General features: G+C 45.5%; 2 protein-coding genes across 3 annotated transcripts in view; one reads left to right on the top strand and one right to left on the bottom strand.

Annotated features, from left to right (window-relative positions):
- Positions 1 to 5: 5 nt before the first annotated feature.
- Positions 6 to 17,061, bottom strand: SNIP1 (Smad nuclear interacting protein 1). The gene is made up of 4 exons (XM_049617471.1): positions 16,744 to 17,061; positions 15,385 to 15,487; positions 8,440 to 9,038; positions 6 to 7,509 (listed from the first exon to the last, which is right to left on the bottom strand). Exons 1-4 carry the CDS (start codon positions 16,971 to 16,973, stop codon positions 7,245 to 7,247), a joined length of 1,197 nt encoding a protein of 398 aa, XP_049473428.1. The 5' UTR covers positions 16,974 to 17,061; the 3' UTR covers positions 6 to 7,244.
- A 1,274-nt stretch (positions 17,062 to 18,335) lies between these two features.
- DNALI1 (dynein axonemal light intermediate chain 1) overlaps positions 18,336 to 19,752 on the top strand; it is an 8,890-nt gene continuing 7,473 nt past the window's right edge. For both annotated transcript variants that reach the window (XM_049617473.1, XM_049617472.1), the window contains exons 1-2: positions 18,336 to 18,515; positions 19,066 to 19,211. In XM_049617473.1, the coding sequence (XP_049473430.1) occupies positions 18,435 to 18,515; positions 19,066 to 19,211 (227 nt within the window). In that variant the 5' untranslated portion in view covers positions 18,336 to 18,434. The remainder of the gene's footprint in view (positions 18,516 to 19,065; positions 19,212 to 19,752) is intronic.

Genomic DNA, 19,752 nt, shown 5'->3' with positions numbered 1-19,752 from the left:
GCCTGCGCGCGCGGTTTCCGGAGCCGCGCGGCGCGCCGCGTCGGGGGCCTCGGGTTCGCGCGCGCCCCGCCTGGACGGGACGGCGGTGGGCCTTGCTCTGGGTCCTAGCCGCTCTGGACCCCCTCGGTGGCCGGCAGGGCGTCACAGACACCACAAATTCACTTTGTCCAAAACCAGACTCCTGGCAGGTCACCTCAGTGAACGACTTTCACTGTCCGCCGAACTGCCCAAGTGGGAAACGTGAATACCATCGTCGCTGTCCTCTCCCGTGCAAAACCCCGAGTCCTGAGGACTCGCCTCCGGAAGAGCCAGCAGCTCACTTGCTTTGTCTGCCACCTCGCCTTCGTCCAGGCCCTGTGTTTGGCCCCATTATCCCCGCAGCCTCCTGTTTCCACCCTTAGCTCTCTTTGATCCTTATCCACAGTGGTGCGGAGGGGATCAGTGTTTGGAAAGCAGGTGTGGTGTCACTCCCCTGGTTAGAATCTTTCAATGGCTTCCCGTTGCCCTTTAGAGAGACCAGTTTGGGTAGTGGTTAAAATCACAAGCCAAAGCCAGAACTACCTCGTTCAGAATCCTGCCTCTACCATTGATAGCTGTGCCATTTGGGGCAAGTAACTACATTTCGCTAGTCAAAATCCCTCATCTGTAAAATGGAGGTAATAATAGTACCCACCCAGTACCCTTGCCGGGAGAAGTAAATCCCTTCACGTAGGGGCTCGGCAAGTAACAACGATTATGCAAATACTCGTTTTTATCATTAATTCCTGTATCTTTAACTTTGTTTTCCTTTGGCCCTTGCTTACTTCACCAGCCTCCACTCTCCCCATTTTTCAAGGTTCTGCAATTTCACTATCATGAATGGGATTTTGGGGGGGTGGGGGGAGTCTTTGGGTTTCTACAGTCTGTGTGGATTGGTATCTTCCACTAGTTCTGGGAAATTCTCAGCTTGTTTTCTTCAGATATTCCTCTGCCTCATTTTCCTCTCCTTCTGGAACTCGGATTAAACCTAATAATCCTTTATTTTTGTTAACCCACTGTGTTTTTCCCCATCTTTTTTCTCTGCTGCATTATGCATAATTTCTTTTGTGTGTTGATCTTGTAACCTGAAATCTTGCCAGACTCCCCTATTAATTCTAGGAGGGTTTTAGTGTAGATTCCTTAGGATTTTTTACATAGACAATCATTTCATCAGCAAATAAGGGCTTTTATTTTTCCCTTCCCAATTTGTATGCTTTTCTTTTTCTTGTCTTACTTTGCTAGGTAGGACTTCCAGTTGTAAGAGTGGTCATAGTGGACATCCTTGACTCATTCCCTATTTTAGGAGGAAAGTATTCAGTCTTTCACCATTAAGTACATTAGCTGTAGGATTTTTGTAGAAGCTGTTTATTAAATTGAGACAGTTCCCCCTCTACTCCTGGTTTACCGATAGTTTTATCACGAACGGGTATTGAATTTTGTCAAATGCTTTTTTCTACGTCCAGTTGACATGATCATGATTTTTTTCCTCTAGCCTCTTGGGATAGTGGATTATATAGATTTATTTCTGTAGGTTGAAGCCGTCTTGCATACGTGGAATAAACCTCACTTGGCCATGTTGTATAGTTCTTTTTATGTATGCTGGATTCAATTTGCTAATAGAATATCCAGGATTTTTATGGCTAAATTTATGGGATAATAGTCTGTAGGGTTTTTTTCTTTTTCTCTGCCTCTCTCTCTTCCTTTTTGGTATCTCCTATCTGGCTTCAATAGCAAAGTAATACTGTCCTCATTAAATGAGTTAAGAAGGTATTGCCTGATATGCTAATTTCTGGCAGAGATGGTATAGAATGGTCCTAATTCTTCTTCAAATTTGGTAGATGTCTTCAGTGAAACCATCACCATCTAGGCCTGGATTTTTCTTTTTGGAAACTTTTTAAATTATAAATTCCGTTTCTTAAATAGTTATAGGACTATTCAGATGCTCTATTTCCTATCAGGTGAATTTTGGTAATTTACAGTGTTTGAGATATTGGCCCATGTGATTTGTTAAATTTATATGCCTGGATAATTTCTATCTTCCGGTTCACTAATTCTCCCTGAAGCTTCTGTTAAAGCCATCCACTGATGGGTTTCCAGATTGTATTTCTCATTTCTAAAAGTTTTGGTTGGTCTTTCAAAAGTTTTCCACTTCACTTTTTGCCATTTCTTACTCCCTGAATTTGCAAGTTACCATTTGTTTCTTTGAAAACAGTAACCATGAACATTTTATAGTATCTTCAATCAAGTATCTAAACTCTTCTGAGAACCAGTTTGTTATTCCTGTTGGTTCTCACCTACAGTACCTTTTCTTTTATGCTTTAAAAAAGTAATTCTATCTCCGTGGGAAAAGAGTGTGGAAAGAACGGGAGGGGAGATAAAGAAAAAAATCCCTTCCTCCAAAAAGTAATTTCATTTCTTCTATCATACACCGGAAGGCATCAATAGTACAGGGTCTATCTTAAACCAAGTTCAAGGCTTGAATTTTTCTGAGCTCTCAGGCTGCAAGTCCCTGGGAGGATTTGATTTCTGATCACCTCTTTTACTGTGACAAGGATAGCCCTTTGGCATGCCAGCTTTTTGGGGGAAACATCTTCTAACAGTCTATCCATCGTATGTGGACTCTGGATTTTGATTCTGTCCCATTCAACCTAGGGTAAGGTCTGATTTGCTGAAATCAAATGTGGTTTGCCTTTAGATCAAATGTGGTTTCCAGGCACCTGTGCTCCATTTTTCCCTGGATTCTTGTTTTTCTTCACTTGCGGCCTGAAAACATTTTTACTAATTTGTCCGTTCTTGGATGCTTTCAGAAGTTTTTTTGCTTATATTTTATCCAGAGGTTTCGGCTTCTTGCAGCAGGAGAGTTAAAAAACAAACAAACAAGTTAGTTCATCATGAACAGACACCAGAAATCTGTTTCCCCTATTGAACTTCGAATGCTTCCAAAACCTCATTAGTTTATCACCTCAGGCAGTTCTAAGTGCCAGTCTGTCTGCCTAGAAATATTCCTTTCTCTCCTCAACCCCACTGACCTCTTCTGGCTAACTGCTCATACCTCCCTGACTCCCAGGGCTTTGTTAAATCCCATTCCACTATGCTTCCACAATCCCCAATTCTTCTCCTATCTAGTAGCCTGTAGCTGCTGGTTATGTTGCTCTGCAATGGCCAGACCTTATACATTTCACAACTATTCAAAAGGCAGTGTATCACAGTGGCTAAGAGTGTGGCACCTGGAACCAGATTGGGTTTGAATCCCAGTGCGACCTTAACCTCTTTGTGCTTCAGTTTTTGCATCTGCAAAATAGGATAACACAAGCCTGCATCACAGGGTTATAGGATGTCAGTGTATGTGTTAATGCTTATGAAAATGGTTAAAATTGTGCCTTGTACATAGAAAGTGCTCCTTATTGAAGTATTGGCTCATGGCACTTGTTAGACACCTGATTATTGAATGCCTGTATATTTTTATGAATGAACATGATGATTTCCGAGCAGCTCTGACGTGGTGAGGTTAAGATTTTCCTGAGCCACTCTCTACCCCTGAAAGGCTCATTCATTGTGGTATCTTTGAACCCACTACGAATCAAGCAGCCTAATAAACCAGTTGTCTTTTCCAAATCCATCTACTAAGCACTGTTAGGGAGGCAGGAGGAACAGTCTAGAGAAAATGACCACTGAACCAGGACGGAGGTGATTTCTTATCCTAGCTCTACCCCTGCCTGGCTGTGGGACTTCAGGTAAACAGGTTCATTTTACAGGACTCCTTCTACATACTCCGTTCCAGTCCTGCTGTCCCCTGGACTGCTCAGTCTGAAACAATGCCAACCTCTACTACTGGGTTCCAAATCAACCTGTGCTCTAAGGCACACCTCAAATGCCAAGTCTCACACAAGGTACAGCCCACCTCCAAATGACTGCCGTTTCTAACTCACAATTGTAAACCAACTGTTAGCATAGTATGCTTATGCAATTGTTTGTTGGATTAACTCACTTCAACTTTGGAGTAAATGTGAGCAAATCAACGGTCTTTTTCAACTGTTTCCCATTCAATAAATGGAAACTTTACCCAAGAGACCAGATGAAGCTTTACCTTGCAAAGCTTTAATTTAAGTCAAGCAGGTTTCTCACCTGTACAAACGCACAAACGCAGGAATGTTGTGGGCTCAGAACGCCATCACACAAGCAGGCACTGCTGGCGTGCTGTATGTGTGCCCCGCTTAGGCTTTCACTAACATGCCATCATCTCATCACATTCCCCACATCCACACCACAACTAATTTCCACAAAGGGAGGATGTTAAAAAATATAACCATCTGTGCACCGTATCAAATAATTATCAACCTGAAATCTGTATTTCAGTTGTAAGCCTTTTAAAATCAAGCTCTATTGTATACTGGCATACTCCATACAAGAATACAACTCCAGTTATCTGAATTGATTACTCTTTTACTTATCACAAGGTTACAATCAAAGTATTTGAAAGCTACATCACCAGGTGCACTCAACGAGCGAGGGGTCCTTTGTCCATGTACTAATAGGGAACTAGGGGCCTAGGGAGAGGCTTGATGGGGAAAATCTGCAGATTCTGTCCTATACCACAGCAGAACTGTAGATCATCAGAGAGGATTTAGGGGAGGGGCTCAGAAACAAAGGGCTGTTTTGCAGATGGCTTGATTTTGACAGCGATGATTTGCAGCCAAGGTGGAGAATAAAGAAGTTGCAAGAGGAAAGCTTTAGGATTATGTCAACTTCAAATGAGAAGTCCGCTGGTGATATCTGGTTTTAGAGATGGGCCGGGTCTCTCGAGAGAGACAGAAAGAGAGAGGGGCAGTGGGAGAGAGAGAGATTGAGAGAGAGAGAAAATCCCAGGCAGGCTCCACGCTGAGTGTGGAGCCTGACGTAGGGCTCAAGCCCATGACCCTGGGATCATGATCAGAGCCAAAATCAAGAGTCAGACAACCACCTAAGCCACCCAGGCTTAAAGGAATTAAAATTCAAAAGGATGCCCAGATATTTGGCATCAAGAATCTCTGAATGCAGAAAGTTATTCCTCTGCTAAAGCAAGTTTACTTCACAATTGGGACCCCTTCTTGAAGAACATAGGCAAAGTGGTCATCTATCATGTTGCCCAGCACGATGGTGTTTCCAGCGAAGCCCAAGGCTACCTAGAAGCAGTAGTAGGAGCACAAACTGAACAGGAGGCCCTGGAGGCCAGGTTATTGCCTAATCCCAGCAAGAGAAAGCCATCAGTTTGGATCCATCAAAACAAAACTTACCTTTGAGACAGGCACAGGTGCAATTAGGGGTCTATGGCAGATAGGAAAGTTGGGAAGGTAGCAGTTACCGTGGCCAGGGGCCAGGGTGGAGCACATGGCGGAGGGAATGCTAACTGCTCTTTCGTTGTTAGAGCTTCCCTACATCTAACTGACCTCCTTTCGTATTCACTCTTTAAAGGGAACATCTCCTTTCTTTTGCATAAATGTTAGTCAGCTGTCCCTCCTCCACACTAGTCAGCACTTAGCCCCAAGTCCACATGGGTAGGTGGGACCTCAACGGAAAAACAATGGTGAAGAAGACAATCTAACAACATCATACTTTTCAAAGAGGAAGGCAGACGGCAGCACCAAGTTGCATTGCCGCTCCTTTCTCCCGCCAGGTGACCACCTGAGGGCAACAGAGCAGGGACAGGGGTCAACTGGGGCAAGACCTGCCATGTATAACCTGCCCCAACAGACTGTTCTGGAAAGGAAAACCCCTTCACTGCCAATTCAGAAAACACTGCTGCTTCAACAGGACTAGCACTCACTCGCTGACATGTGAGGGTCTGGCTTGCAGAGCTGCTGCTGGTCCCAAGTTCACTCTTCCTGGTGTCACCCCTGCCCCTCCCAAGTCAGCCCCTGCAACTAGCTATTTTTACCTCGCAAATACTAAGATTCCCATAGCTGCAAATGGCCCTATAAACGCAAGGCCCTCTATGCTAGGAAAGGATAACCTTTTGAAATGGGGCTGTATTTACAAATTTTATTATTGTTATTTTTTTATCCCAAAAATACATATAAATGAAAACCTGCTCTTCAAATGCAGGGAGGCCTTTGCCTATAATGTAGTATTACATTTACGTCACAAAACATTCCCATATGAAAATCAATATGCAGCTCTTTCACACGCAATGTTATATATACACACATACGCACAAACACACGATATATGCAAGTAGTTAGGACTCTGCTACTTACACATATTCCTCTGGTGGAAAATTAGGAAACAGGGCAATTCCCTTGCTTTCTGGCCTTGGGAAGATAAATACAACCTCTCTGAACAGTTTTTGAAAAGATGAAATGTGTAAACTACACAACCTCCTTTAGACATATACATATGTTGTTAGAATAAAGCAAGGACCCTGCTACGAAACTGACACTGTTTTGCAAAGAAGGAAGGAGATAACATTTGAATGAAAATGCAAAGTTGAACAGATGATCAAAATTGTTCTGTACATGCTCTATGGAGAAATCAGAACTCTTCACAAGAAACAGATCTATGCTCCAGTTCAGCTTCTTGTGACATTACATCAGCACCCACTGGCAGAAGCCAGGACCTTCCTATACAGTCCATGCTGAAGCAGGTTCCATAAAGCATCTGTTCAAGTCCAATAATCAATAATGAGGTCATGTGGTACATTCCCACCCCTCCCCCCCCAAAATGAAGTGCAAAAATCAACTTCTGTGACTCAAGAGCTCAACCAGGTCAAAGCTTTGGTATATACTGGAGGCTGTTTTGGTGACAACCAAAGCTTAGTAAGATTCTCTGTTCAGGGGGTTGCCCCCAAAACAAAAACAAACCCAGTCCACGAAGCTTAACAGCTATATAAATAAAGTAACTGTACAAAGAGAACAAGCCACAGTTCCCCTTTATCCAAGGGTTTATAGTCTCCTAGGCAGCAGTTCTGGAAGCACCAACTAAAGCCACAATGCTTCTACTGAAACACGATGTGTTGGTGAGACTGTTCTGAAAACAAATGCCCATAGGCGAGTGGCTGATGCGCCACAGGAAAAAGTTCAACCGAACATAGGTCAGTTTTCTTATACTAGAACATAGGCTGGTCAGCAACAGAGGAAAGACTTAAGGCAATAAGAGGCATTACAGAGAGCACCCTTGTACTCTCTGAGTCAATCCCAAAACCTTCAAAGAAAGAAGAGGTCTCTCCAGAGTTTGGGTTGGTTCTTAGTTTGCTAGCTGTCAGATACTTCCTCCTCCTCCTCGTCATCCTCATCTTCTTTCCTGTCTACTTCGGAGGTGTCAGAGGACTCGTGAAGCAGGACATACTCTCTGCTGCTGAACCCAAATTTAAGTACGTCCTTTTCCTTTAGTTCATAGTATCTCTGTGGCTCAATGCGCTTGTTATTCAAGAATGTTCCATTGCCTGAGCCAAGGTCAATGATGTAGGGCCTCACCCTTCGGCCAACTGTACCATCAGCACGGGTATATTCCACAAGCCTAGCAGAGATAAAAGAGAGAAACCTGTGAGCAAAATCCCGTCTCGAGGCCCTCCCGTATTTTCCTAACACAGCCTACACACAGGATGTCAATTACCTGGCTTGAACATAGTTCGAGTCAACTCCAGGAAATCAAGGGAATGGTATGGCCCTGGATTTTGAAATTATGAGCAAATTAATAAATATACTTAGTAGAAAAGGTGGGAACTGGTTGCTGAGGGAGTGGACCAGGAAATTCATGGCAGATCAAAAGTTTAACATCAGAATCCAAGACCTCTTGTTGTGATTAATAAAAAACACTTTTAGGGGCGCCTGGGTGGCTCAGTCAGTTGGGCACCCGACTTTGGCTCTGGTCATGATCTCATGGTCCATGGGTTCGAGCCCTGTGTCAGGCTCTGTGCCAATAGCTCAGAGCCTGGAGCCTGCTTCGGTTTCTGTGTCTCCCTCTCTGCCCCTCCCCTGCTCGTTTTCTCTCTCTCTCTCAAAAATAAATAAATGTTAAAAAATTTAAAAAGGAAAAGAAAAAGAAGAAACACTTTTGTGCTGTTTATAATCAAAACGATGCTTCTTTCACCCATGTTTCAACCTGTCTTATCTCCTGTCCCAACGGGAATAAAGCAGTGCATTTTGACTCCAGCGTCAAGGGCGCTAACTCCGAAGCTGACCTTCAGTCTTCACACCTGTCAAATGGGGATATTGATGTGTGACCTGTCCTCCTCACAGGATTGTCACGAGCACCAAATGGTAACAGACGCACTCCACAAACTGCCAAATACACACGCGGCTAACACAGATGCCACACACATAATCTAAGACAAAGATTAGATCCGAGGAGTGTGGCATTCTGCCGCAAGCATGTGTACACAAATGTTAGTAATCCTGACACTGTCGGCGTCTACCCACACTCCTGGTTCTTCCTACAAACACTCACCGATACTGAAAGACCGCGTGCTGCTTTGAGCAGGAGGGATGATCGATTGGGATGTCCGCTATGCGGCGGTGCCGGCCCAGGAGGTAGGCGCTCTGCCGATGGATGTACATGACGGGAAGCACCTCATCATTTTTAAAGGGGTAGAGGCGCCACCGTTTTTTGGGGATCCGTGCTTCTGGGGGCTCACTGTATTTAATGACGACACCCCGGAAAGTGTTGGTATCCTCAAGAAGTGCCCCAGAAAGTTCAAAGCTTGGCTTTTCTTTAGCGGGCGCCTCTTTGTCCTTACTGTTGCCACCAGGTCGGGGAGCCAACTCCTGAGGCTCATTACCGCCGGCACTAACTTCGTTCTTCTGGCGATTCTCCCGTCGTCGGGCATTGTAAAACTCCCGCTCTGCGTCCTGAGCCTGGAGGTTCTGAATGTCTCGGTCCCGTCCCTGAGCCTGCCCACTCCCAGGCCTCTCATTAGAGCTTCTCCTCTGGTGGGAATGGCCCCTGTGTCTGTCACGGTCACTGTTCCTAGCTCGCCTGTGTTCCTGGCCTGATGGTTCCCTGTGCTGCCGATCTTCCCGTCCTCTCCGGGGATGATCCTCGCGTTCCTGAAATTCAAAAAGATCCAGTAAATTAAAGGCAGCCCGCAACCTGTGAACAAGCTGCATTCAAAAAGTCATTTGTGATTTGGACTTTGGCACTCAGAGCAAAATGTCCCACAGAAATAAGGTGGGCAGCGGTGGTTATGTTCCCTTGCAAGGCTACACAGACTATTTCCATGCTGTCACCAACTACAGCTCTAACACTGCAAGCCCAAGTTCAGAGCCCTAGAAATAAATGGAGCTATTGGCAAACTTGTAAGGAAGCACATACAGAAAATACAGCTAACAGAGACAGTTAAGTAGTCACGTACAAGATAAACATGTGAAGAAAGAAAGATAGTTTCCTCTTGTGTCAAAAATGAAAAAAAAAGTAATTATAATTTTAAAAGATCTCATTTCAACAATAATAAAAAATATTCAATACTCAGGAATACACTTAAGAAATATGCAAGGCATGTAAAAAGAAACCTATAAAAATTTACTGATAGATGGTTTTTAAAAACCTGAAAAAATGAAGAAACATACCACGGTTTCTTGAAAAAGACTCAGTATTGAAAATCAGCCTGATATAAAATGTTTGCAACATATAACATCTATTAATATATCATTAAAAAAAATAAATCAGTAACACAAATAATTCAACAGAAAAAAATAGGCAAAAGATATTAACATGTCTTTTCATAACAATTAAGTATCTAATGAACACGTGAATATAATAAGCTTATCCTTACTAATAACCAAAGCATCAGAGTTCAAGACAGAGCCCCGCACACTATAAGCAAGGCTACCCCACCCGGAAAGGGTAAAAAGGTACACCTGAGCACTGAGTTCTCACCGCCTCCCGGGCTCCCAAGGCCTTCTCCTGGCCGCCCACTCTCAAGAGTGGGCCTGCTTACTCCGAGCAGGACTCTGGTTTTTGAGACTTTTTAGCCTCCAAGACAAGCATCAAGAGGGGGTTTCCAATGCCTATCCCTCCTACCTTAAGATATTCACAAGCTTGCCGCCACCACTTACCTTGAGTACATTTGCCAGGACTAATCTCATTATGTCCTTTATCCCTGATTAAATGAGTCACAACAAGCCACAGACTCTGGGTCATCACCCCCACCTCCTGTGAATTCTAATTCCCATAAGGCTGTATACACGCACTATTCCAATGACTAATTCTCAGTCTTCATTTCAAATATGTGTAGACCAAGCAAAATTAGCAAAAACTAAAGAAAAAAATATAACAAATTACATAACCAGATAATACAAAATAACTAAAATTTCAATTATTGATAAGCAGTATAGTATATATAATATGGTTCCATTTTTTAATTAAAAATTCTGCGGGGTGCCTGGGTGGCTCAGTCAGTTCATGATCCAACTTCGTCCGACTTCGGGTCAGGTCATGAACTTGCAGTCCATGGGTTTGAGCCCCACACTGGGCTCTACGCTGAGAGCTCAGAGCTTGGAGCCTCCTTCGGGTTCTGTGTCTCCCTCTCTCTCTGCCCCTCTCCCACTCAAACACACACACACACACACACACACACACACACACACACACACACTCTCTCTCTCTCTCTCTCTCTCTCTCTCTCAAAAATAAACATTAAAACAAAAAACTGTATGGGAGCACCTGGGTGACTCAGTCAGCTGAGTGTCTGACTTCAGCTTAAGTCATGATCTCGTGGTTCATGAGTTCAAGCCCCCATGTCGGGTTCTCTGCTGTCTGTACAGAGCCCACTTCGGATCCTCTATGCCCCTCCCTCTGCCCCTCCCCCAAACAACTGCAAGTTAAGACACATACTAAAACATAAAGGAAAAAAGTAATGGAGTCTTGAAGAATAAATATCAAACTATTAAAATGGTTGCCTCTGGGGCACCTGGGTAGCTCAGTCAGTTAAGCATCCAACTTTGGCTCAGGTCATGATCTCACAGTTCGGGAGTTTGAGCCCCATGTTGGGCTCTGTGCTAACAGCTCACAGCCTTGCATCTGCTTCCAATTCTGTGTCTCCCCCCCACTCTCTGCCCTTCCCCAGCTCACGCTCTGTCCCTCTCTCTCTCTCTCTCTCTCAAAACTAAATAAACATTTAAAAAGTTAAAAAATGAAAATAAAATAAGTAAGAAATAAAATGGTTGCCTCTAGGGACTCAGGTGATTTTTCTGTTGGGGGCTGCAATTGGGGATAACAGGAGAAGTAACCACACATTACATATGCCATACTCTCACCTTTCATTTTACATACTTGGGTGTTCTTACAATGAGCACGCAATCGATAAATTTATTTATTAAATGGTCGTTCAGTGGTGGAGAAAAGAATACCTGCAAGCACAAGTCATGCCTAAGTCACAGGCTGTGTGCCTTCCTCCTTAGGATTAACCCATGTGAAAGTCACTGAGTTTCAACTGTCAAGCCCTTTTGCTTGAAAGTCACTTCCAAGTTTCCAGCTGATTAATACACAGAAATTAGCTTTTAAAGAGATAATTTAAGGTCAGGAGGGAAGTTAGCACAGATAAGCAAATAAAGATACTTCAAAAACAATAAGCACAGAAAAGTTCCATTCTAAATGTTTTTATGTATTTTTGAGAGGGAGAGAGAGAGAGAATGAGCAGGGGAGGGGCAGAGAGAGATGGAGACACAGAATCAGAAGCAGGCTCCAGCTCTGAGCTGTCAGCACAGAGCCCTACACGGGCTCAAACTCATGAGCTGTGAGATCGTGACAGGAGCCAAAGTCGGACGCTTAACTGGCTGAGCCACCCAGGTGCCCCAGCAAAGTTCCATTCTAAAAGTCTCAGGATTTGGGGAACCTGGGTGGCTCAGTCGGTTGAGTGTCCTACTTCGGCTCAGGTCATGATCTCACGGTTCATGGGTTCAAGCCCCACATCAGGATCTGTGCTGACAGCTCAGAGCCTGGAGCCTGCTTCGGATTCTGTCTCCCTCTCTCCACCCCTTCCCCCCTCACGTTCTGTCTTTCTCTCAAAAATAAATAAAAAACATTAAAACAATAACAAATAAATAAAAGTCTCAGGATTTATTGTAAAATGTTCATTTAGAAACCACAGGTAAAGGGCTGCCAGTTGTGCACTGAAAAAAACAAAAACCTGAAAAAGTACAAGTGGTTTGACAGGCCTAGTGTGGGTGGTGTGGTTCTCTCGTGGCTGTATCCTGAGACAGCTAGGGCAGGGCCTGATCAATTTATATGCAGACCATCAAGGCTGCCTGGCCTTGTATCTTTAAGGTAGCCGAAAGCTGACCCACAGCCTGTCAAATTAACACGAAAATACATTTTCTTAATGCCTATTGCATGCTGTTAACAGAATTTCTTTAAAAAGACTGAATGCTTGTCTCTCAAGATTGAGGGCAAAGCAAGGGTGTCTGCTCTCACTACTCTTATTTGACATAGTGCTGGAAGTCCTAGCTAATGCAATAAGGCAAGACAAGGAAATAAAACACATACAGATTGTAAAGGAACAAATAAAACTGCCTCTATATGAAGATATGATGGTCTATATAAAAAAAAAACCCCAAGAATCTACAAAAAAGTCCTCCTGGAATAAAGAAGTTGAGTTCAATGAGGTCACAGGATATAACAAAAACACAAAAATCAATTATACATACATGTTTTTCAAGTTTATTTATTTTGAGAAAGAGAGAGAACACTAGAGCACAACGTGAGCAGGGGGCGGGCAGAGAGAGAGAATCCCAAACAGGCACCCCAAAAACTCATTATATTTCTATATATTAGCAACGAACAGAACATGTGGACTGCAGTTTAAAGTATCACTCACCATCACTCCACCAAAGAAAAAACTTTGTGTAATCTAACAAAATTTACGTAGAACTTGAATGCTGAAAATTATAAACGCGGAAGAAATAAATCAAAGATCTAAATAGGGGCACCTGGGTGGCTCAGTCCATTGAGCACATGACTCTTGGTTTCGGCCCAGGTCACGATCTCACAGTTTGTGAGATTGAGCCCTGAGTCGGGCTCCGTGCTGAGTGTGGGGCCTGCTTGGGATTCTCTCCCCTACCCTCTCTCCCCTACCCCCACTCGTGCATGTGCACATGCATGTGTGCACTCTCTCTCAAAATAAATACATACATACATACTTTAAAAGAATTAAAAAAAAAAAAAAAAGATCCAAACAAATGACACGTACAGTGTTCATGGATTGGAAGAGTCAATCTAGTAAAAAGCCAATTCTTCCCAAAATACAGCTTCATGTGATTTCTATCCAAATCCTAGCAAGATTTTTTTTTTTAGACACAGACAAGATTGTTCTAAAATTTATACGGAAAGACAAAGGAACTAGTAAAGCTAAGCCATTTTTAAGAAGAAGAAACAAAGAGGAATCCATCTACCCAATTTCAAAACTTACTATATAGTGACAATAATCAAGACTGTGTGGTATTGGCAGAATGAGAGAGATCAGTGGAACAGAACACAGAATCAGAAATAAACCCATGCACATACCCCCAACTGATTAAGGAACAAAAGCAATTCAAGGAAGGCAAGACAAAAAATGAACCTCAACCCAGGCCTTGCACCTTGTATCAAAACAAACTCAAATCATGAACTTAAATGTAAAACTTGTAGGGAAAAAAACACGTCTTCGGGATCCAGAGCGAGGCATAAAGTTCTTAGACATGATGCCAAAAGCATGATCCATAAAACATAAAAAGTAAAAGCTGACAAGCTGAACTTCATGACAATTTAACATTTTTGCTCTGAGAAAAACCCTGCTGTGTGAAGAAAAAGACAAGATACAAGACTGAAGGGAAGTATTTGCCAATCACATACCCAAAAAGGCCTAGTATCTAGAATATACAAAGAAGTCTACAAACTCACCAGTAAGGAAGCAAATATACCAACTAGAAAACAGGCAAAAGCCACGAAGGGACATTTCACCAGACAGGATATACAGATGACAAATGAACACAGGAAACGACGTTCAGCATCGTTAGCCATCAAGGAAATGCAAACTAAAATCGCAATGAGATATCGTTATACGGCTGCTGGAATGGCTGAAACAAAAACACCGTCAACACCACGTGCTAAGAATGCAGCAGGGAGGATGCAGAGAAAGTGGGTCACGCACAGTACCGGTGGGAACGTGAAGCAGCACGGCCACGGTCATGGACTGAATCGTGTACCCCCAAGATGCATCATGTCGAGTCCCAACCCCATCCTCCGAATGTAACCATTTTTGTGGAATTTCTTGTATTCATTCATTCATTCTTTCTTTCTTTCTTTTCTTTCTTTCTCTCTCTCTCTTTTTTTTTTTTGAGATAAGGTCTTTAAAGACATGGTTAAGTTAAAATGCCAGCAAAGCCCTAATCCAATATGACTGCTATGCTTACACGAAGAGAGACACCAGGGATGAGCCCACGGCGGAAAGCCCACGTGAGGACACAGCCAAGAAGGCAGCCATTTGCAAGCCAAGGAAAGAGGCCTCCGGAGAAAGCAAACCTGCTGACACCTTGAACTTGGGACTTTTAGCCTCCAGAGCTATGAGAAAATTCACTTCTGTTGCTTCAAGCATCCAGTCTGCGGTGTTTTGTTATGGGAGCCCTAGCAAACTAATGCAGCCAGACACTCCGGAACACGGTCTGGCAACGACCTTACAATCTAACGACTGCACTCGTGGGCATTGATCCCAGAGAAATGAAGACATGTCCACACAAAAACCCGTACACAAATGTGCCATCACAACCTTCTATGTAACAGCCCCAAACTGCAAACAACCCCGATGTTCTTTAGTGGGCAAATGGTTAAACCCACACCACTGAGCGTCACTCAGCAATAAAGAGGAACGAACTACCGACAGATACAACAACCTGAACGGATCTCTGAAGAACCGTGCTGAGTGAAAAGAGCCAAGCCCTAAAGGTGATGCGTATGACTCCATTTACATAATGCTCTTGAAGTGACAACACTATAGAACTGGAGAACAGATGAGAAGTTGCCGGGACTTCAGGGCTAAGGGTGGGAGGGATGTGGGCGGGACTATAAAAGGACAACAGGATGGGTGGATGTGTGGTGACGGAAATGTTTCGCGTCTTGACTACAGCGACGTCAACATTCTCCTTGTGATACTGTCCCCGAATTCTGTAAGACGGTGCCGGCGGGAGTAACAAGGTAAAGAGGGTACCTCTGCATTTCCTTTTTTACAACTGAATGTGAATCAACAAGGATCTTAAAACAAAAAAGTTTAGCTTAATAAACAAGCAGAAAACAAGCACAAAAAGCCAGTTTCTAGAAAAGCCCATCACAGGTACAGGTAAAACACATACAAAGCACTCTTTAGTTATGATGGGAAGAGGCTCTAGATTTGCACCTAGTAGCAAAACATCTCAACGCACTTACCTGCTTCACTTTGACTGTCGAGTGGTGAGGGCTTCGGCTTCTCTTACTTCGTGGAGACTTGCTTCTTCTCCCTGAGGACTTGTTTTTCTTTTTGGCTGGGGACCTTTTCAGAGCATGGCACACACAGGGTTTTATCTCAATTTCCCTTCCCCCATATAAATTCACTTCAAGTATCAAGCTTACCTACTAACACAAACAGCACATCTGTGAACGCCTCTGCTTTTCACACTAAAGGAGGCAGGGGCTCCACTCTCCAAGCCTTGACGTCTTCCTGGCGTTCCAGACCCACATACACAGCTGCCTGCTGAACGTCCTCACAGAGCACAATCCTTGCGTCCCAACCCCTCGACACCCTTTCCTCCCTCGGTCTCTGCCATCTCAGTAACTGGCACCACCATGCACCCTGCTCAAGCCAAAAACCCAGAAGACACCCTTGACTCTCTTTTCTGTCACCACCAGCGGCTCCCTACCCCACCCCCCCCCCAACAATCACCTCCACCCGTCACCAAGTCCGCTGGCTCTATCTCCTCCCTCTCCCACCTCACTCCCACCACGCTCTCCTTGATCACCAGACGGTTTGTGCTCTTTTTTCTATTTCTAGAACAATCACGTTCATTCTGCTTCAGGTTCGTGGCAAGTAGGGTCTCCTCAGCCTGGATCCTTACAAGGCTAGATTATTCTTATTTGGGTCTCAACTCAAATGGCACCTTTTCAGAGAGGCCTTCTCTCACTTGCCTTCAAGCTCTATCCCATTCCTGTTTTAACCTCTTCCTAACACTGGTTACTAACTGACACTATTTTCTGTTACTTTGTCTCAAGTTGAGAGCACATCAATTTCGCGAGGGGAGACACCGCCCATCTCCTTCACCTTTGAGGCCCCAGTACCCAGGACAGTCTTTAACAGGCAGTAAAAACTATGTTGAAAGAATAAATCAACGGGTCTATCAAGAGACCATTTTTCTTCTAAACCTCTACCAGGTAGGTCGCTTAGGCTCTCGACGGGAAACATCTGGAGGCAGATCAGTGGAAAGCCAACGACAGCACTCCATTTGTAGACAGATGGGGCAAATCTTTTATTTCAACTTGATCAATGCTATCTGCTGGGCCGTACTCGGGCACGTGCTGGGCACAGGGATGAAGGACGGGGCGGGGATCCTGCCCATTAGGCATCAGGCGCTTAACGCAAGTGACACGTACCGGAGTAAACATTCTTTAGCACAAGCACGACCGGGTCACTTCCACCACCTTAGGATTAAATCCAAGCTGCTGCGCTCAGCATTCAAGGTGTGTTTCTCACGCTAGCCCTGTCCTTTCTCAATGAGCCCGACCCAAGTCCGTCCCGGGCGCCTTCCCACTTACCGGCTACCTCCTCGGGCTCGGTTCCCTCGGTGACCAGGGCGGCCCGGCTCGCCGGCCGGCGGGGACGCGCTACCGCCAGAGGAATCTGGGCGGCGGTGGGCGGGAGGCGCGGCTTCCGGGCTGAGGCGCTCCTGCTTCACCTTCACCACCACCGCCGCCGCCGCCACCATGTCCCCGTCGCGGTGCCTCCGTCGGCTCCCTCGCTCCCGCTCGCTCTTTACCTCCTTCATGCTGAGATATCAGCCGAGCAAAGGAAAAAGAGAGCCGTTGCGCTCCTCTCACTAAAGGAAATGACGGGTGACCCCTGGACTTCCGCTTCCGGGTCCGTGTTCTCCCAGAAACCCTCGCGGCGGAGAGCTAAGCACGTGATCGCGACTCTTCGGCGGAGGGCGGGGCTGTACGGGCCCGGTCCCGTGGGCGGGAGTTTTAAGGTGTCAAAAGTAAACTTCTGGAGAAAAACTACTCTCGAAGCTGTTTGTGGCGGCATTATTAGTAATTACTAAACACAGAGGCAATCTGAATGCCCACCAGGAGGAAACTGTTTAGCCAGCCGATCGGTGGTCTGTCGCCATTCGCAATGCTATTTACACACTGTGACAGAGGAATCCCTGACTTGTTCAACGAATGAAACGGGATAAAAAATAGTGCGCAAACTGTGATTACGTTTATCTTTGGAAACACGAACTTAAAAAGAGACGGAAATGCAGTCGCAGCTGGCAGCCAGTGGGCAAATCATTAGTATTTACCCCTCTGTTCTTGAACTTTCTGTTATGTTGTCATTTCTCCATTTCGTTAAAAACAAATACTTAAAAAAATTTTTTTTTCAAGTAATCTCTACACCCAATGGTGCGGCTCGAACTCAACCCCGCGATCAAAAGTCACACGCTCCACCCCACTCACTGAGCCATCCAGGGGTCCCCGCAAAAGAAATACTTTTTTATTTATTTTTTTATTATTTTTTTTTAGTTTTTTTAATATGAAATTTATTGTCAAATTGGTTTCCATACAACACCCAGAGCTCATCCCAAAACATGCCCTCCTCAATACCCATCACCCACCCCCATCAACCCTCAGTTTGTTCTGTTTTTAAGAGTCTCTTAAACTTGGCCCCACTAGGGGCGCCTGGGTGGCTCAGGTCATGATCTCACGGTTTGTGAGTTCGAGCCCTGCGTGGGGCTCTGTGCTGACAGCTCAGAGCCTGGAGCCTGCTTCTGATTCTGTGTCTCCCTCTCTCTCTGCCCCTTCCCCACTCATGCTCTCTCTGTCTCAGAAATAAATATTTAAAAATAAATAAATAAAACTTGGGCCCACTAGGTGGCTTCCTCTGGAAATCTCCTGAACCCTTCACTCAGGAGTCACATGACTCCCATTTTGCAGGTGACAAAATTGGGGGGCTGAGAGGGTGACCTGCCACCTCATTCAACTTGCGAGCAAGATGAAGCGCAGGAACTTGAACTCCTGTTTTGCCTGCTTCCAAGAGTATCAAGGCGACTCGCTAAACAGGAAGCCTGACAAACTAAGCACAAGGAGAATTCTTCCGGAAGGCTGCTCGGAAACTCGCGCGCTGCTGGCCCCGCCCCACTCCGAGGCCCCGCCCAGGCCATGAGGCCGGGAGAGGAGGTTTCCATGGAGACGGCAAACAAGGCGCATATTTGAGGGGCTGCCGCTGGACTACTACCCCCGTCGCCGCCATGATCCCCCCTGCGGACTCTCTGCTCAAGTATGACACCCCGGTGTTGGTGAGCCGAAACACGGAGAAGCGGAGCCCCAAAGTAAGGAGGGGTCTCAGGGGGCGTCTCAGGGGGCGGGGGAGCCTGGAAGCTCGGGTACAGAAAGGTCCCGGCGTTGAGGAGGGGGACTCCCGAGGGATAAGGTTTGCAGCAACTGGAAGAGAAGGGAATTGGGATGGGGGAAGGAGGATGGGAGAGCGGAACAAGAAACCCAGATGGGGGACCCCAGAGGGCAGATTTAGGATGAGAAAGGAAGTCAAAGAGATGGATGGGGCTCACCCTTTTTCATAAGTAGCCTGGTCCAAGAACGGATCTGGTGGTGACTGCTCCATCACTAGAGGCGTGAAAGCAGAGGGCTGAGCACCCTTGCCAGAAACGTCGTTCCAGGAGATACAAGCCTTGGGTCAGGGTGGGACCAAAGACTCTTCATGGCTTCCTTCCGCTAAGACACAACTTCTGACCAGAGGAGAGATGGGGGAAGTGAGCTGGGAAGAGGGGAGGGGTGTTGAGTAGACCTGGAGCAACCCCGAGGGCTTGGATGTGTGGATTCCAGTGCCTGAATGACCTCCTGCCCTATCTTGTCTCTTCTCAGGCACGGCCGCTGAAAGTCAGCCCCCAGCAGCCTGGACCCTCGGGTCCGGTCCCACAGCCACCAAAGACCAAGGTTCCCTCAACATCCTGTGTCCCAGATCCTACGAAGCAGGCAGAAGAAATCTTGAATGCCATTCTGCCCCCAAGGTAAAAAACAAAAAAAAAAAAACAAAAAAAGTGGGAGCGGTGGCTGACAGAAAGCCCAGGTTTTGCATTCCAGTGCTCTGCAACTTAGGAAGAGGCACCCTGTCTCTGTTCCTGGCCAGGATTTCCTCCCAGCATCCCAGAACTCCTAGAGCTTGCAGATGGCTGGATCCTGGGAGGATGGGGGGGACCTCTTCTCTGCCATCCTCATCTCCCAAGTGCTCTAACCCAAGCCTGCGGCTTTAAATACGATCTATATGCTGATGGCTCCCAAATGTGTTGTCCCCAGCCCTGTCCTTTCCTTGAAACTCCAGACCCATATGTTCTACTGCTTTCTCATTATCTTCATGAAGGTGCCTCATAGACATCTCACCCTTCAGCATGTCCAAACGAAATCACAAGGCGTCCCTCTCCCCACCTACTCATCCCCAGTCTTCTCCTTTCTACTAGTAGCTCAGGCCACCCTGCGTTCCTTTTGGTCTCTCACATCACACGTCCTATCCTTCATCAACTTGTTTTGGCTCCGCCTTCAAACGAACATCCC

This window comes from Panthera uncia, assembly GCF_023721935.1.
Source record: "Panthera uncia isolate 11264 chromosome C1 unlocalized genomic scaffold, Puncia_PCG_1.0 HiC_scaffold_4, whole genome shotgun sequence".
NCBI classification, from domain to species: Eukaryota; Metazoa; Chordata; class Mammalia; order Carnivora; family Felidae; genus Panthera; species Panthera uncia.
The sequence above is the reverse complement of the archived record's forward strand: the minus strand, read 5'-3'. Positions and strand labels throughout refer to the sequence as shown.

What these genes read in the sequence shown, in the direction of transcription:
- SNIP1 (XM_049617471.1), bottom strand. Translation starts at nt 16,973, where the DNA reads ATGAAGGAGGTAAAGAGCGAGCGGGAGCGAGGGAGCCGACGGAGGCAC. An exon ending in CGACAGTCAAAGTGAAGCAG is followed by an intron (nt 9,039 to 15,384) that starts GTAAGTGCGTTG and finishes TTTGAATTTCAG; the next exon opens with GAACGCGAGGATCATCCCCG. An exon ending in CACGCGGTCTTTCAGTATCG is followed by an intron (nt 7,510 to 8,439) that starts GTGAGTGTTTGT and finishes TATCTCTGCTAG; the next exon opens with GCTTGTGGAATATACCCGTG.